The sequence below is a fragment of the Solanum lycopersicum genome, chromosome 2, assembly GCF_036512215.1.
Source record: "Solanum lycopersicum chromosome 2, SLM_r2.1".
In the NCBI taxonomy this organism is placed as follows: domain Eukaryota; kingdom Viridiplantae; phylum Streptophyta; class Magnoliopsida; order Solanales; family Solanaceae; genus Solanum; species Solanum lycopersicum.
The window spans coordinates 68,337,017-68,354,380 of NC_090801.1; the positions used below are offsets into that span (position 1 = coordinate 68,337,017).

General features: G+C 35.5%; 2 protein-coding genes across 2 annotated transcripts; one reads left to right on the forward strand and one right to left on the reverse strand.

Moving 5' to 3' along the window:
- Positions 1-77: 77 nt before the first annotated feature.
- Positions 78-2,451, reverse strand: LOC101249694 (patatin-like protein 3). The gene is made up of 6 exons (XM_004232003.5): positions 1,960-2,451; positions 1,502-1,683; positions 1,208-1,391; positions 951-1,112; positions 558-860; positions 78-471 (listed from the first exon to the last, which is right to left on the reverse strand). Exons 1-6 carry the CDS (start codon positions 2,143-2,145, stop codon positions 250-252), a joined length of 1,239 nt encoding a protein of 412 aa, XP_004232051.1. The 5' UTR covers positions 2,146-2,451; the 3' UTR covers positions 78-249.
- An 8,185-nt stretch (positions 2,452-10,636) lies between these two features.
- Positions 10,637-15,775, forward strand: LOC138342199 (uncharacterized). The gene is made up of 5 exons (XM_069294421.1): positions 10,637-11,579; positions 11,648-12,481; positions 12,578-13,715; positions 13,983-14,150; positions 15,740-15,775. Exons 1-5 carry the CDS (start codon positions 10,969-10,971, stop codon positions 15,773-15,775), a joined length of 2,787 nt encoding a protein of 928 aa, XP_069150522.1. The 5' UTR covers positions 10,637-10,968.
- The last annotated feature ends 1,589 nt before the right edge of the window (positions 15,776-17,364 follow it).

Here is a 17,364-nt window from a genome sequence, read left to right on the forward strand (position 1 = left end):
GAGGCTCCTGTGATGTGCGAGCCAGAGCAGATTTGAGTACATGACATCTTAATGAAACAACAGTTCATAGGAGCTCATGAGAAAAAAAAACAGAAGTATTACATAAATTTTATTTTCTTCTTGGGATGTTTATTCTCATATTACAACATGGTTTACTAGTTAGGCGCTTAACTATTGAAGGGTAAAAGAATACAAATTAATCTTCTAATCGTCCAACAAATTGTGTGTAAAATTTCTGCAAGTATTTCGTTAGTTTATTCGGAGCTTCCTTTCCTCTGAAAGCAACTGAGCGAAGCGGACTATAGCAGCTTCGTTGGTGCCTTCCCCAACAACTGGTTCGTATCGGCCTGTTTCTAAGTTGACCCTTGAAATTGGCTTCTTCAATAGATCATTACCAATTTGTACCAGTGTCTCCATGTTTTGTGTCGTTGCAATATCCATAGATGCAGCCTCCCCTGTCAAATTGTCATCCTGTACCAATCAAACCAGAGAAGTGTTAGCTGATTTATTTTCAGCATGTATTTTGAAAATACTAAGACAAGCTCAGTCATTCTTACCTGAATCCTGATGTAGTTCTTCTCACTACCAAGGGTCTGAAACATGGTGGAAGTATGTATGTCTACCATATCAGCACTAGCATCACCATAAATATCTATCAAAGGGGTGGCACCATTGTTGTACACCCAACCTACCATCCCCCATCTGGAAGCCACTGTAGCATTATACTTCTCTTCTTGCTTGCCTATACCCGTGCCCAACGACAGAACCAACATTTTGTTGCAGTCCATATTCTTCATACCCTCGTATTGAAAGTTGCCCGTCATGATTTGTTTTGAAACGTATGTTATTGCCATTAAGGTCTAAGATAAGAGTCAAAAAGAATTGTGTCAATGTTGATATTTCAAAAAGAATAAGATACTATAAAAATTTAAACTTTTGTGGCTACTCACTGGATTATTTGCAGCTACACCTCCATCGACAAGATCAAATGTACGCGTTTTGCCTTGAGCATCCTTAGTCTCAAAACTGTGCACTGGGAAATAAGTGGGTGCGGCTGAGGTACTAAGGCAAACGTCTGATAATTGAGCATTCTTTGAGATATTTGCTTTTGCCTGTAGACAAATTAATTTTGAATAATTATATTAAATAAGAAGAAACTATATAAAATAAGATAAAGATAAAGAATGTTATTAGGATAGAAGTTTACATCAGCAGTACTGAAGATTATTGGTTGAAGACGTTTGATATCAAAAGTAGGTATGACTGTATTAGTCAACGTTTGCTTCATTGTAAGATTGCCTAATATTGAATTAATAATTGTTCTCAAGTATATGCCATCATACTTTGGTCCTCCAAACAAATTTGTGATCCTTCTCACAAAGCTGTTACGCCTGAATTACATATATAATGAAACAAACACTTGCCTTCAGTATTAAAGCATAAAATTAGAAAGAAAAAAGAGACAAACTCTATGAGTAATTAATTCACTGTTGTTGTTAACCTGCTTTGAGGAAAAATTTGAGGGCCATGTTGCATGTAGAAATTGGAAATATCTTTTGCTTGATATAAAGGACGATTATCCTTGTTAGGAGCAGTAAGCATAGTTGTTACTAATCCACCTGTGCTTGTTCCTGCTACTACATCGAAGTAATCTGCAATTCTTGCATTTGGTCCATCAAGTTCCTAGCATACACAAATAAATTCATGAGAAAAAAAGTAATCTACGAGTATTTCTTCTGTTTCAGTTTATACGACACATTTTCCTTTTTAATCCAACAGTTAGATATTTAATTTTTCCTGTTATATATAGTCATAGAAATGTCATAACATGCTTAAAATAATAAGTTCCAAGTATATATGGCGAATATCTTTCTTTTTACTTGTACTGATCAGCGCGTATAGTCAAATAACTGTCATATGAAATAAAACGTATGACGTATATATGTAGCATAGGTATACCTGAAGTTTAGATTCAAGGAAGGCAAGTAGGGTTCCAGGAATAATGCCTCTAATACCACCTCCATCGATACTCAAAACGGTTACCGTCTTTCCTTTGGTGGCGGCAGAAACTACTAATGGAGGTTGTAAAACTTGAAGGGTTACAAAAAGAGTCATTGCTGCAGCTATAAGAACCATCCTCCCCATGTTGAGTTATTACCTAACAAAAAAGAGTTTTGTGTTTTTGATATTTGAAAGAGAAGGGGAGAAAAGTGTGTATTGTTATGTTAAAAGAAAGTTAAAACCTAGTGATTCGTCTCTTTTGTAGGAGGCAAGTATTTATAATACTAATATTAGCCCATTGCCTATCTTGGCTGCGTAACAGTGTTAGCCTAGGTGACTTTATCAAAGTCTTTTTTCTCTTGTCCTTACTTTGAATGACTACTTTTTCTTGAGGAATTTTAGTTACTTTCACATGTTATTTTAATCTTCCAGTTTTGTCTTTATCGTTATGAGTAATATGAGTCTTTATGTATCTTTTATCTCTTGTATTTGGATTTTTGGAGAATTTCAAACGTGTGAATTCGTCCTCTGGTTATATTTATTTTTAATTTACGGTTATACTAATTTTATTATAAAAATTAACTTTTAAAAAATAGATTTATGATATATCTATCACTTAAATTTATATTTGGTTAAAAATTTCTATAGGGATTTTCACCAAACTAAGTCATTATATAAAGCCATTCACCAAAATAATATGTTTTTCTATAATTTTACAGAACTAGTATAAACGTATTCCATAGTAACGTTTTAGAATATATTTTATTTTTTAAAAGTTGATGGCGTCAGATTGATATACGTTACTCACAGTAACGTTTTACTCCTAAAACGCTACTCATAGTAACGTTTTAACGTTTTACTCCTAAAACGTTACTTACACGTATATCAACCTAATGCTGTTATTTTTTTTAAAAAAAATATACCCTAAAACGTTACCGTGAAATACGTTTATACTAGTTTTATAAAATTTTAGAAAAAAATATTACTTTGGTAAATTATTTTATATAATGACTTAATTTGATTAAAAATTCCGCTCTTAATTATTATTAGTTAAATGTAAATAAAATAAATGAAACACGTGCTTGCTCGTGAATTAAATATTTTTTACTGCCTATTTATTGCAATAACTTATATTGGAAGTGTACTATTTGAAGTGATAAGGAGGAATTTTGTCGGAAAACGAATATCTTACAGAAAGAAAGTTAGTGGGAGTTTACACACAATCCCACTTCTACTATTCTTTGTTCTGAATTGGACATCCCACTAATTACATTTTTTCAGACTTTCACATATATATCTCACTAATCACATTTTTTCACCTTGACGTATTTGAATAAAATAATTATAACGTGGTCAGGTATGGTAATTTCGTTTAAAATTAATTATTATTCATCTTATAATATAGAGCCTGGTCATTCATGAGCATTATTTATATTATATAATGCTCCCTTTGTCTAGAAATGTTTGTCATGTTATTTTTATCGAAAGTCAATTTTTTTAATTTTTAAAGGTAAATTATATCACATTAATTTGATATTTTAAATAAAAAAAAATAGATATTCTAAAACTATATGAAAAGTAGTATAAATTATAATTTTTTGCATATTAATATGATTAAAAAATGCATCTTAAAATGTTAGTTAAAGTTTTTACAATTTAACTTTAAAAAATAAAAATTATGACAAATAATATTGAACGGAGAAAGTAATATATAATAATAGAAGTTTGACATAGTGGTATAACGTAACAACCCAATGGTCCAACTTTTTTTTTCTCACTCAACGCGTCAAACAAGAAAATGGGACCAGAATGTTCCAATCAAAATTACTAGCTAGCCCCCAAACTTGATTCAAGTGAAAACTCGTTTTGATAATCATTGACGATGAATATGTTTTTATTTTATTTAAAAATTTAAATTAATTTTATTTTTTAATTTAGACTCAATACGAAGATCCAATAATTTTCCTTATCAAATCAACGATCACACCAACTACGAGATCATGCTCTTTTGACTATTATAAATTGAGAAAATGTTGAACTGTTGTCCAAATGATCAAACGCAGCCATCAGCCACTTGATTCCAACTTGTACAATTATAGTTAATTGATGATCCAATTAATGATCAACGAAGCGATCCACGCTTTTGTTTTTGTTTTTATTTTTATCTTCTTTTTTTCCTGTTCTCGTTTTGTTTATTCTTATTCTTTGCACAAACAAGAAAAAAGTGACTGCATGTACAATGTCTCGTTCCAACTTAATTGAAAATGCTTAATTTTAAGATAATTGAGATTCTGAAATTCGAATTTCACAATCCAATTTTTTTGGATGTCTATGATAAGTTTTCATATTTGGCATATTTCAATCATATGATTCAGAGAATTAAGATAGCTTTCATATTTGTCATAAAGTTTGAATTCAAAAAAGGAAGTTAAAAATACAGTGGCCTAAAAATTTTGAAGATTGACACCTTAAACAAGGGCCCATATATATTTGTATACCAAAATGTTACACTGCGAATTTTTCAATAACTTTAGAACAACGGCCCATAAATCTCCTAATTTGGTTTAGCCCAAATAGGTACATTGAGCCAATTCAGCTGAACGAATCTAGTTACAAATTCTAGGTTCATTTTAGTTTTTTACTTTTGAGTTTTGGTTTTGGCGAACCAAAACTGAATTTATTAATTCGTTCTTCCTCTTTCCACAGTAATTTGTTTCTCTAATTTTTAGGTTTTGGTTTCTAGTTATTAAACAATTTCCTCTATTGCATGGCTGTTTCTAATTTTTTCGGTTTCAAAAACAGCATCTAGAATCTCTTTTAGACATCTATCATGCTAGACTACTTGTGCTGATTTGAGTTTTGGAGTGGGGTGTTTTTACCATTGGATTGATTTTGTTATTTGAACTACTCTCGATTTTAGTGGCGTAGCTAGAATTTTTATGAAAGTTGTCCAAATAATATATGAATAATTTTTTATATTTTTTGATGAATAGATGCATTGAAAAAATTAAAATTGAACGTAACAATAATATTTTTTTTTACTAACAAATGTTCCAAAAAATTTTTAAAATCAAACTATATGATGTTTAACGAGATATAAATAATGAAAGCAAAGTCAAATGAGGTGTTCTTTTGTTAGCTTTTTTTAACAACTTTATAGAAAAAAATTCATTTTTTTTATTAACTTTAAATTAAATAATTACATACAAATTTTAATGAAAAGTAATAAAAATTCAAAGTAATTGAAAATTCAATTAGCTACTAAACTAGGGGTGTGCATCAGTCGATTCAGTTTGATTTTTCTGTTCGATTTATCGGTTTTCGATTTTTAAATATGGTAACCCAATAACAAATCAATAAGATATTTTTTATCATCATCGGTTCGATTTTCGATTTACCCAATAAAACATGGCCATAAAATATTATATGTCTTCTCACTTTTCTAAATGCTTTGATATAGTGAAACAAGAAAAATAATGAGAATTGCATCAATAAGAGAAAGTATAGTACGAAGTCTATAATTATATATTACCACCAAAACATAGTAAAAGGTTGTTTATGTTGATTTAATTATGGACCTTTACAAACTTGCAAATACTACAACCTATAATTACAAACTAAATCTAAAATAAAACAGTTCAACAAGAGTAAAACTAAAACTAAAGCTAAAATCAAATAATTACAATTGTGAATCCCTTACTTTAATCTTTAGGTTTTGAGTAAACAATATATAAAAACTAGTAAAGCGATCTAGTGTGAAGTTGATAGAGTACTAACAGTTTGATAAAGTTGTAATGTTTAATTATATATTAAATTATTAATATTTAATAATTAAGAAGGGTAAAATAATCAATTATTATCATTTTATTGGATTATCTGTTTACCCAGTAACCCAATAATAAAAATCGATACCAAATCAATAACCCAATAAATTATTTTATAAACCCATTAAAACTCAATAATAATAACCCAATAACATTTTTTTATTTGATTTTTGTACATCCCAATACTTAATATAAATTTCTAATTAAGAATGTAATTTAATTAGGTTAGGCAATTAAAGAAATAAGTCAATAATGAACAATAAAATACGAGTGTTCTATTTAAAAATGATTATAAAATGCACTTGTGTGGGGATTCAAACTTGTGCCTTCAAAGTAAAGCAAGAGAGTCTCACACCATTAGACCATAGCATCTTGATATGTTCAAAACATCCAATCTATTAACTTTAACATTTACCAGTAGCATTTTATTTATATATACGGTATAATTTTTCGATGAAGGGTTTCCAATTGGACACTCTAGAGACAGTACAACTCCGCCCCTGCTCAATTTTGGTCTCAAAATCAAGCAAATAATAGTAAACGGATCCAATAAGTTTTTCTAGTTCGGAGTTTGATTCGTTGTTTTGTTTTTCTTTTGCATGAATGCCCTACTGAAATTTTGATTGCATTCTTAGCTTGAGATATTATTCAAGTTTTCGACAATTCATTTTTAGATGATGCACCAAAAAAGAACATGTGCATAATTTGTGCACTTTAGTTCAGTTTGGATTTTCCTCTTCTCAAATTGAAACAGATAATTTTAGTTTGGTTTTAAGAAAAAAACCAAAATCGAGTTATTAAACATTACCATAGTTCGATTTGATTTTTCCTCTTCTTAAACCAAAGAAAATAATTTTAATTATGTTTGGTTTTTAGTCTTCTTAAACCGAATAAGATAATTTCAGTTTGGTTTTAAGGAAAATTAAAATCGAGATATTAAATATCACTATAGTTCGGTTTGGTTTTTCCTCTTCTCGAATCAGAGCAAATAATATCGATTTAGTTTGGTTTTGTCTTCTCAAACTAAAACAGATAAAAACTGTATGATTCTAAGGAAAAATCAATTGAGTTTTTTTATATAATAATTGTGGTTCTGTTCGATTTTTCCCTTCTCAAACCAGAGCAAATAGTTATGGTTTAGTGTGATTATTCTTCTTATCAAACCAAAGCAAATAATTTTGGTTTGGTTTTAAGGAGAACTCTAAATCGAGTTCTTAAATATAACTAGTGTTGTTTGGTTCGGCTTGTTGTTTCCTCATCTCGAACTAGATAGATAATTTTGGTTGGGTTCGGTTCATCCTCTCATCAAACTGAAACACATATTTTCGGTTCGATTATAACGAGATATCAATACCTGAGTTATTAAATATGATAATGACGATTCAGTTCGATTTATCATCTTCCCAAAATGAACATATGATTTCAGTTCGATTTTAAGGAGAAATCAAAATCGAATTCTTAAATATGATAATTGTGTTTCTGTTCGATTTTCCTCTTCTCAAACTGACAAATAATTTCGATCTGATTTGAATTTTTCTCTTCTCAAACCAGAGTAAATTTTTGTTCGATTTTAAGTAGAAGTCAAAATCGAGTTTTATAACTCCGGTTGATTTGGTTTGTTTGAAAGTGAAGTCAAAACTGTAACGATTCGAAAAAAAAAGAGAAGAGAATTATGTAAATAAGAATAAATAGGTATTTAAGGGCATAATTGTCCTTTCACGTTTTAAATGAATAAATAAATAAATAAATAAAACAGATTTGTATTTATTTATTTTAATGTTATTTGACTAATTCTTGAATTAGTCTCCTAATCCAATTAGCCCTCTCTCTCTCTCACGCTTCTAAACTCCCTCTCTCACGTTCTCCATCTTCCTCACATTATTTCTGCCAAAATATCAATAATTTTCATGCTTGAAGAACTCACAAAAAATTTTTTTAAGCAAAAGAAAAAGTAATCAAAACGTCAAGGCTAAGAGAGGTTCGTCGAGAGAGGTATACTTTGAAGTGAATTGGGAGTGGTTTGGAGGAGTTTTCCGGGCAGCAACATTAAAGTTTGAACATCGATTAAGGTATGAGTTTCTCTCATGGAATTCTTTCTCCAAGAGTACTTTCTTTCGGACGTTTCTTAAACTCTTGAAACTAAGGTTGTTCCCCTTCGTATGTCCTTGTCCTTAGCTCCCTAATGAATTTGTAGGATGGGTATGTTGTGCTGCTAGATTTTTGCATGAATGATGTGTTTAAATTAAATATGAATGTGTTTATGTGCGGGAAATCGCGATAATGATCATCAAAATATGACCGGAAAAAGTTGATGTATGGGTGTGTATAGGGCAGTGTTTTAGGCATTGTTTTGGGGTATATAAGTTGTTTATTTATCATGTATTTTATGTGTGAAATGGGTGTGCAATGTGATGTTCATTTTGATGAAGCATAGTGAAGTGAATGAACCATGAAATCTCCCTAAGAACTAATGTGAAACTTGATGAAAAAGTGCAGAAAAAATAGTGGAATAAATTTCCAAAAACATAGAAATAGGTTTAAAAAGAATCTGGAAATTTTTGGATGTCAAAGAATTAAAAAAAAAATAGAGGGGCTGTGGGGGTTCGAACCCACCACCTCACAGCCTCCTCTTCAGCGAAAATGAGAGGAAAAATAAGGGGGCTGTGGGGGTTCGAACCCTCAACCTCCCTATTCAAGCGAATTTAATTAAAAATAATAACAATAGTAAATTAAAATTCTAATTAAAGTTGGAAAATTAATTCTCTTATGTAAACATTGAGATTTAATTTAGAATTTTAATTAAAAATAGAATATTAATTCTTTTATGTAAATATTGAGATTTAAATTGGAATTCTAATTAAATTAGAAAATTATTCTTTCATGTAAATGATTGAAATTTAATTTAGAATTCTAATTAAAAAAAAAAATTTATTATTTCACGAAAATGTTGAGACTTAACTTAGAGTTCTAAATTTATGAATATTAGAACAAAAATCAATGAAAAATATAAATGATATCCAAATAATTCAAAATTTGGGTTCTCGTGTCCAAACCTCCGTATTGATACATAAGTCATACGTGAGTGAAATATTCAAGAATAATGTCATCTACTTAGATCAAAAATCAAAGATCTTGGCATATATACAAGATACATAAGTCTTGTAATACATAATCTTAGAAAAACAAGAATTCACTTAACGAACTATAAATGAAGCCTCATGGCTTGTATGTATAGATATATAAGTCTAACATACGTTCAAAAATAAGTGAACCTAAGATATACGTAATGAAATGAAGAATGTGGTGACAATCATGATGTGAGGTTAATGCATATGATGAGAGCAATCTTAAATGAGCTTAAGTAAATGTTACCGATACATACTCACCAATGAGAGTGTAAGATAATGAAGAGACCAGTCTCTATGAATACTCTAATAAAAATATTGAGTTTAAAACACTTAATACTAATGATGAGATGAGAAATCATCTATTGAGCTATGATGTCTTCATACTAGAAGCAAACTTCTATGATGTATGAGTTGCATGTAATGGAACTTTATACCGAGCACCGATAGGCTAGCTATGAGTGGTGATGCCTTCTTTCGGGAAGGGCGGAGGTTCACGTAATTCTCATGAGATGAGACTGTCCGGCTTGCCGGGTATGGGTCTCCATACATCTCCTAGTCTTTGAACCTATATTGCCACTATAGGGATCTGGCGGGGTTAAATTCCCATATACGCTAGCATGTTATTGAATCGCTTTGGCCGGTGATTCCACCTCTTTTCGGTGTGGGGAAGACACTGGATTTCATGATGCTCACATGATCTATGTCGGTTAAAGTTAAAGTTCCCAATGAATGAATGAGGCCAGCCTCAAATGAATCATATAAAGAAATAAATGATACCGAAGGTGTTAGGATAGGATAATCAAGAGGTGAGCTAGATTCAGGTAATGACATTAGGTCATTCCTGATCATTGCACAGCAAACCCGATGAGAGTCTTAAACTACATCCTAGGTATAGCTGGTGTTCGCACTGGCCTATGAATGAATTGAAATGAAATACGAATGAATGAGTGAAGCAGACTCTGTGTTTGCTAAAGAAGGCTCCCTAGTTGAGGTCCCATATGTTGAGCCCTCATTTTGGAAAGTCTTAAAGTTAAGTCTATGATAATAAGGTCTCATGGTATACGAATGAATAATATGAAAGAAAGTATGTGTTATATGTTATGTGTTATATGAATATGTTATGTTTTGTGTGCTATACGATAATTATAATGATGCATGTCACTCTCATGGCATAACTTTCCCAATCTTAATTTGGCAAGTCCACTGACTTGACTTCCAAAAATCATGTTGTTAGGAAAGAGCTATTCTTCCTCATGCATGTCCCTGGTGTGTACTTGCATATACTCATACTTAGTACAAGTGTGTACTAATTCCATACGAACATCTACTTTTAGGTGCAGGCACAGGTGGACGCTAGAGCTACAGGTTCGTTGTTGCAGCTATCCGGACATCAGTATTCATCCGGAGTTTGGTAGGTCCTCATGCTTTCGAGGATGCTACTGTTTTACATTCTAGCGTAGTTTTAGAGTTGAGCTAGCGGAGCATGTTCCACTAGCGTTTCTTTCCTGTTTTGGTTCAAACTTTGTATTGGTGCTATTTTGGCCGATATACAATTAATACTTAATGAATTATTTCTTTCAGTTGCTTATCTCTTAAATGTTAGATGGTTGATGATGAACGATTACGAAATGTTAAGAATGTTCAGCAAGTATGATTAAAGAATCAAAAACTTCAAATTTTCCGCTAAAATTAATCTATGTAAAGTAAGAATGACGTAAGCAGGCTTGTCTGCGACCTCTGAGAGGTCAACGACGCCGGTCTCGTCTGGGGTCTAGATTCCGGTCGTGACAAAGTTGGTATCAGAGCGCTAGGTTAAATTCCTCGAATAATGAGTTCACATCAACCACATTGAGTAGTTTCTAAGTCATGGTAGTGAAGTGCACCACTATCCTGGATTAGAGACTGCATGATGCGTAGGAAAGACTTCCCTTCTTCTTATCTTATTGTGCTCTTCCTAATGTTTAAATTCTTGGTGTTACGAACGTGTCTAACATCAACCTTGCTGTTTTCAGAGAATGAATACCTGGGGAACTAAGGGTCTGAGGACGGGAGCAGCAGCAGCTAGGGGTAATCAGAATCCACCCCAGGCTCCAGCTGAAGGAGTGGCCATGCCAGTGAACCCAGCTGGGTTGACTGATGCGGAGGTGAGGGCATCTCTAGCCCAGATGGCACAGGCCATCACGATGCAGGCCCAAGCTATGACTGCCCAAGTCAACCGGCAGGATGTTCTAAGGGAAAACCCACCGGCTCGCAGCATAGCTGACAGACTGCGAGACTTCACGAGGATGAATCCTCCAATTTTCACAGGGGCTAAGACTTCAGAAGATCCCCAGGAATTTATAGACGAGTTGCATAAGATACTGGTGGCCATGGGGGCCACTGATATTGAGAAGGCTGAGTTGGCTTCCTACCAGCTCAAAGATGTTGCACAGACTTGGTGCAAAATGTGGCGAGATAGCCGTGTCCTAGGAGGGGTGCCAGTCACCTGGGAGCTGTTCAAGACAGCATTTTTGGAAAGGTTCTTCCCTAGAGAGATGAAAGAGGCCAAGGTTGAGGAGTTCATCAACCTCAAGCAAGGATCCATGACTGTCAGGGAGTATTCCCTGAAGTTTGTGAAGTTATCAAGGTATGTACTTCCCTTAGTATTTGATAACAAGAATGATGAGAGTACTTAACTTTGTTGAAATCATCCAGGTATGCTACTCCCTTGGTTTCTACCAGCAGGGAGGAGATGAGCAGATTCCTCACAGGAATCAATGGAGACCTGGAGGAAGATTGTCGGGCTGCGATGCTCCATGATAATATGGACCTTTCTAGATTAATGATGCATGTCCAGCAGGTAGAGGACAGCCGAAAGAGGAGAGGTGTACGTGATGTTAGGAGGCCTAGGCCTCAAGATCAGGCAGGTCCCAGCCATGGAGGCCATAGAAACAATTTTGGCGTCCGCGAGCAGCCCAAATTCAAGAAGGGGCAACAGAGTGCTGGAAATTCTAACCCTCAGAGAAATACAACGCCTAGAGGAGGCAGACCCGAACCCAAGAGGGGCAATGGAGGTGAGATGCAGCGTCCAAGGAAGACTTGTACTAAGTGTGGCCGAATGCACCTTGGAGAATGTAGACAGGGCACTAATGCCTGTTTCGGTTGTGGTAAGAGTGGACACATGGTCATAGACTGTCCCCAGAACAGAGGTCAGGCTGGGGGTAATGCTCAGCCTAGGCCTACCCCACATAATGCAGCAGCAGCCGAACCTCCGAAGAGGAACAGATTTTATGCCTTGAAAGGTAGGGAGGAGCAGGAGAAGTCCGCTGATGTGGTCACAGGTATGCTGCAAGTATTCTCAACTTCTGTTTATGCTTTACTTGATCCAGGGTCTACGCTTTCCTTTGTAACTCCTCTGCTTGCCCTTACCTTTGAAATACTACCTGAAGTTCTGCATGATCCTATAGTGGTTAGTACGCCTTTAGGAGAAAATGTGAGAACCGAAAGGGTATACAAGAATTGCCCAATAGTTGTGAGTGGCAAGGCTATGTGTGCAAACTTGATTGAGTTACCCATGCATGATTTTGATATTATTCTTGGCATGGACTGGCTTCACAGCCATTATGCTTGCTTGGACTGTCGTAGTAGAGTGGTGAGGTTTCGTTTCCCTAATGAAGAAGAGTTAGTCTGGGAGGGGTACAATCCGATTCGTCCTAACCCCTTGATTTCAAATCTTAAGGCCAATAAAATGATGGCCAAAGGGTTATTATGTCATCTAGTGAGTGTTAATGATTTAGATCATGATGTTCCTTCCATAGACTCGGTGCCTGTAGTAAATGAATTCCTAGATGTGTTTCCTGAAGATTTGCCTGGAGTCCCTCCCCTTCGAGAGATTGACTTTGGTATCGACTTAGAACCTGATACTAAACCAATCTCAATTCCTCCTTATAGAATGGCTCCAGCAGAACTCAAGGAGTTGAAGCTGCAGTTAAAAGATCTCACGGATAAGGGTTTCATTCAGCCGAGCATATCCCCTTGGGGCGCTCCAGTGTTGTTTGTAAAGAAAAAGGATGGGACCCTTAGAATGTGTATCGATTATCGGCAGCTCAACAAAGTCACTATAAAGAATAAGTACCCACTTCCCAAAATTGATGATTTGTTCGATCAGCTCCAAGGGTCTAGTTTCTTCTCTAAGATTGATCTTCGTTCAGGGTATCATCAGCTTAGAGTTAGGGATAGGGATGTCCCAAAAACAGCTTTTCGTACCCGTTATGGTCATTATGAGTTCTTGGTTATGTCATTCGGTCTCACAAATGCACCTGCTGCATTTATGGACCTCATGAACAGAGTTTTCCGTGAATACCTTGACTCTTTCGTCATAGTATTCATTGATGACATTCTCATCTACTCTAAGACCAAGGAAGAGCATGAACAGCATTTGAGACTAACCTTGCAGGTACTTAGACAGCATCAGCTGTATGCCAAATTCAGCAAGTGTGAATTCTGGCTGAGATCAGTGACCTTCCTGGGCCATGTTGTGTCCGATCAAGGTGTAAAAGTGGACCCCAGAAAGACTGAAGCAGTTAAGAAATGGCCAAAGCCTCTTACACCCACCGATATCCGTAGCTTTCTGGGATTGGCTGGTTACTACCGCAGGTTCGTGGAGGGATTTTCTTCCATTGCTGCCCCACTTACAACCTTGACAAAGAAGAAATCCAAGTTTGAATGGACGGACACTTGTGAGAAGAGTTTCCAGGAGCTCAAGGACAGACTCACTTCAGCCCCGGTGCTTACTCTGCCTAAGAGTGGCGAGAATTACACTGTCTATTGCGATGCATCTAGGGTCGGTTTGGGATGTGTTCTTATGCAGGCTGGTAAGGTGATAGCTTATGCTTCCAGACAGCTCAAGGTTCATGAAAAGAATTATCCCACTCATGACTTGGAGTTGGCAGCTGTGGTGTTTGCGTTGAAGTTATGGAGGCATTATCTATATGGAGTACACGTGGATGTGTTCACGGATCATAAGAGTCTCCAGTACGTGTTCACGCAGAGGGAGCTGAATCTACGGCAACGCAGATGGTTGGAGCTGTTGAAGGATTATGACATGAATGTGCACTATCATCCAGGTAAGGCTAATGTTGTGGCTGATGCTTTGAGCAGGATGAGCATGGGGAGTACAGCCCACGTTGAGGATGAGAAGAAGGAGCTAGTGAAAGAGGTACACAGACTGGCCAGGCTGGGTGTACGGTTGGTTGACTCTACTAGTGGAGGTGTATCAGTTCACCCTAGTTCTGAATCATCCCTGATAGTGGAAGTCAAGAAGGGTCAGCATCTCGATCCTGTGTTGATGGAGATGAAGGACTCAGTGTTGTTAAAAATGAATGAGTCTTTTGCTTTGGGAGATGATGGCATACTTAGATACCAGAACCGGTTGTGCGTACCAGATGTAGATGATTTACGGACCAAGATTGTTACAGAGGCCCATGGTTCCAGATATTCCATACATCCAGGTTCCACAAAAATGTATCATGATCTTAAGCAGATTTATTGGTGGAATGGCATGAAGAAGGATATTGCAGACTATGTGGCTAAGTGTCCTAATTGTCAGCAGGTTAAGGCAGAGCATCTTAAGCCTGGTGGTCTGACTCAGATTGTTGAGGTTCCGACTTGGAAATGGGAGGCCATTAATATGGACTTCGTTGTTGGTCTTCCGAGGACTAGGAGGCAGCATGATTCTATATGGGTTATTGTGGACAGACTGACTAAGTCTGCCCACTTTATCCCTGTGAAGTCCACTTACAGGGCCGAGGATTACACGAGACTCTACATTGATGAGATTGTGAGATGGCATGGGATTCCTTTGTCTATTATTTCAGATAGAGGAGCTCAGTTTACTTCGCATTTTTGGAGATCTTTCCAGAAAAGCTTAGGCACGCAGGTGAAACTTAGCACTGCCTTTCATCCTCAAACAGATGGGCAGGCAGAGCGCACTATTCAGACATTGGAGGACATGTTGCGAGCGTGTGTGATTGACTTTAGAGGTAATTGGGATGACCATCTACCTTTGATAGAGTTCTCGTATAATAATAGCTACCACTCCAGCATTGGGATGGCACCATTTGAGGCATTGTATGGTAGGAGGTGTAGATCTCCAGTTGGGTGGTTCGAGGTTGGAGAGTCATCTATTTTGGGTCCAGAGATCATTCATGAGGCCTTGGAGAAAGTTAGAATGATTAGAGACAGGTTGGCTACCGCTTACAGCCGACAAAAGTCATATGCAGACAACAGAAAGCGACCCTTAGAATTTAACGTTGGTGACCAGGTTTACTTGAAGATATCGCCTATGAAAGGTGTGATGCGATTTGGTAGAAAAGGGAAGCTTAGTCCGAGGTATGTGGGGCCATATGAGATCCTACAGCGCGTGGGTGAGGTGGCCTATGAGTTAGCATTGCCTGCGGAGCTAGCTTCTGTTCATCCAGTCTTTCATGTCTCTATGTTGAAGAAGTGCCTAGGTGATCCAGCATCAATCCTACCTGTAGAAGGTTTGGGGGTTGGTGAAGACTTGTCCTATGAGGAAGTACCTGTTGAGATCTTAGACAGACAGGTCAAGCGGCTGAGGAACAAGGAGATTGCCACAGTGAAGGTATTGTGGAGAAACCATCTTGTTGAGGGTGCTACGTGGGAGGCTGAGGCCGACATGAGATCCCGATATCCACATCTTTTCAACTCTTGAGGTTAGGCTTCCTACTCGTAAGACTATAGTTCCTTATCTCTTCATATTTGTTGTTATTGGCTGATTGTACATAGCAATTAGGTTATGATCTCATTGGCATTATGAGGTGAAAAGGTAGTGTCATTCGGGGACGAATGTTCCTAAGGGGGGGATAATGTAACGATTCGAAAAAAAAAGAGAAGAGAATTATGTAAATAAGAATAAATAGGTATTTAAGGGCATAATTGTCCTTTCACGTTTTAAATGAATAAATAAATAAATAAATAAAACAGATTTGTATTTATTTATTTTAATGTTATTTGACTAATTCTTGAATTAGTCTCCTAATCCAATTAGCCCTCTCTCTCTCTCACGCTTCTAAACTCCCTCTCTCACGTTCTCCATCTTCCTCACATTATTTCTGCCAAAATATCAATAATTTTCATGCTTGAAGAACTCACAAAAAATTTTTTTAAGCAAAAGAAAAAGTAATCAAAACGTCAAGGCTAAGAGAGGTTCGTCGAGAGAGGTATACTTTGAAGTGAATTGGGAGTGGTTTGGAGGAGTTTTCCGGGCAGCAACATTAAAGTTTGAACATCGATTAAGGTATGAGTTTCTCTCATGGAATTCTTTCTCCAAGAGTACTTTCTTTCGGACGTTTCTTAAACTCTTGAAACTAAGGTTGTTCCCCTTCGTATGTCCTTGTCCTTAGCTCCCTAATGAATTTGTAGGATGGGTATGTTGTGCTGCTAGATTTTTGCATGAATGATGTGTTTAAATTAAATATGAATGTGTTTATGTGCGGGAAATCGCGATAATGATCATCAAAATATGACCGGAAAAAGTTGATGTATGGGTGTGTATAGGGCAGTGTTTTAGGCATTGTTTTGGGGTATATAAGTTGTTTATTTATCATGTATTTTATGTGTGAAATGGGTGTGCAATGTGATGTTCATTTTGATGAAGCATAGTGAAGTGAATGAACCATGAAATCTCCCTAAGAACTAATGTGAAACTTGATGAAAAAGTGCAGAAAAAATAGTGGAATAAATTTCCAAAAACATAGAAATAGGTTTAAAAAGAATCTGGAAATTTTTGGATGTCAAAGAATTAAAAAAAAAATAGAGGGGCTGTGGGGGTTCGAACCCACCACCTCACAGCCTCCTCTTCAGCGAAAATGAGAGGAAAAATAAGGGGGCTGTGGGGGTTCGAACCCTCAACCTCCCTATTCAAGCGAATTTAATTAAAAATAATAACAATAGTAAATTAAAATTCTAATTAAAGTTGGAAAATTAATTCTCTTATGTAAACATTGAGATTTAATTTAGAATTTTAATTAAAAATAGAATATTAATTCTTTTATGTAAATATTGAGATTTAAATTGGAATTCTAATTAAATTAGAAAATTATTCTTTCATGTAAATGATTGAAATTTAATTTAGAATTCTAATTAAAAAAAAAAATTATTATTTCACGAAAATGTTGAGACTTAACTTAGAGTTCTAAATTTATGAATATTAGAACAAAAATCAATGAAAAATATAAATGATATCCAAATAATTCAAAATTTGGGTTCTCGTGTCCAAACCTCCGTATTGATACATAAGTCATACGTGAGTGAAATATTCAAGAATAATGTCATCTACTTAGATCAAAAATCAAAGATCTTGGCATATATACAAGATACATAAGTCTTGTAATACATAATCTTAGAAAAAC

Excerpts from the sequence above, each read along its gene's own strand:
- LOC138342199 (XM_069294421.1), top strand. The coding sequence starts at position 10,969 with ATGAATACCTGGGGAACTAAGGGTCTGAGGACGGGAGCAGCAGCAGCT. Across the intron at positions 11,580-11,647 it reads AAGTTTGTGAAGTTATCAAG|GTATGCTACTCCCTTGGTTT; the intron begins GTATGTACTTCC and ends GAAATCATCCAG. Across the intron at positions 14,151-15,739 it reads AGAAGGAGCTAGTGAAAGAG|CAATTAGGTTATGATCTCAT; the intron begins GTACACAGACTG and ends GATTGTACATAG.
- LOC101249694 (XM_004232003.5), bottom strand. The coding sequence starts at position 2,145 with ATGGGGAGGATGGTTCTTATAGCTGCAGCAATGACTCTTTTTGTAACC. Across the intron at positions 861-950 it reads GTGTAGCTGCAAATAATCCA|ACCTTAATGGCAATAACATA; the intron begins GTGAGTAGCCAC and ends CTCTTATCTTAG. Across the intron at positions 472-557 it reads AGAACTACATCAGGATTCAG|GATGACAATTTGACAGGGGA; the intron begins GTAAGAATGACT and ends TGATTGGTACAG.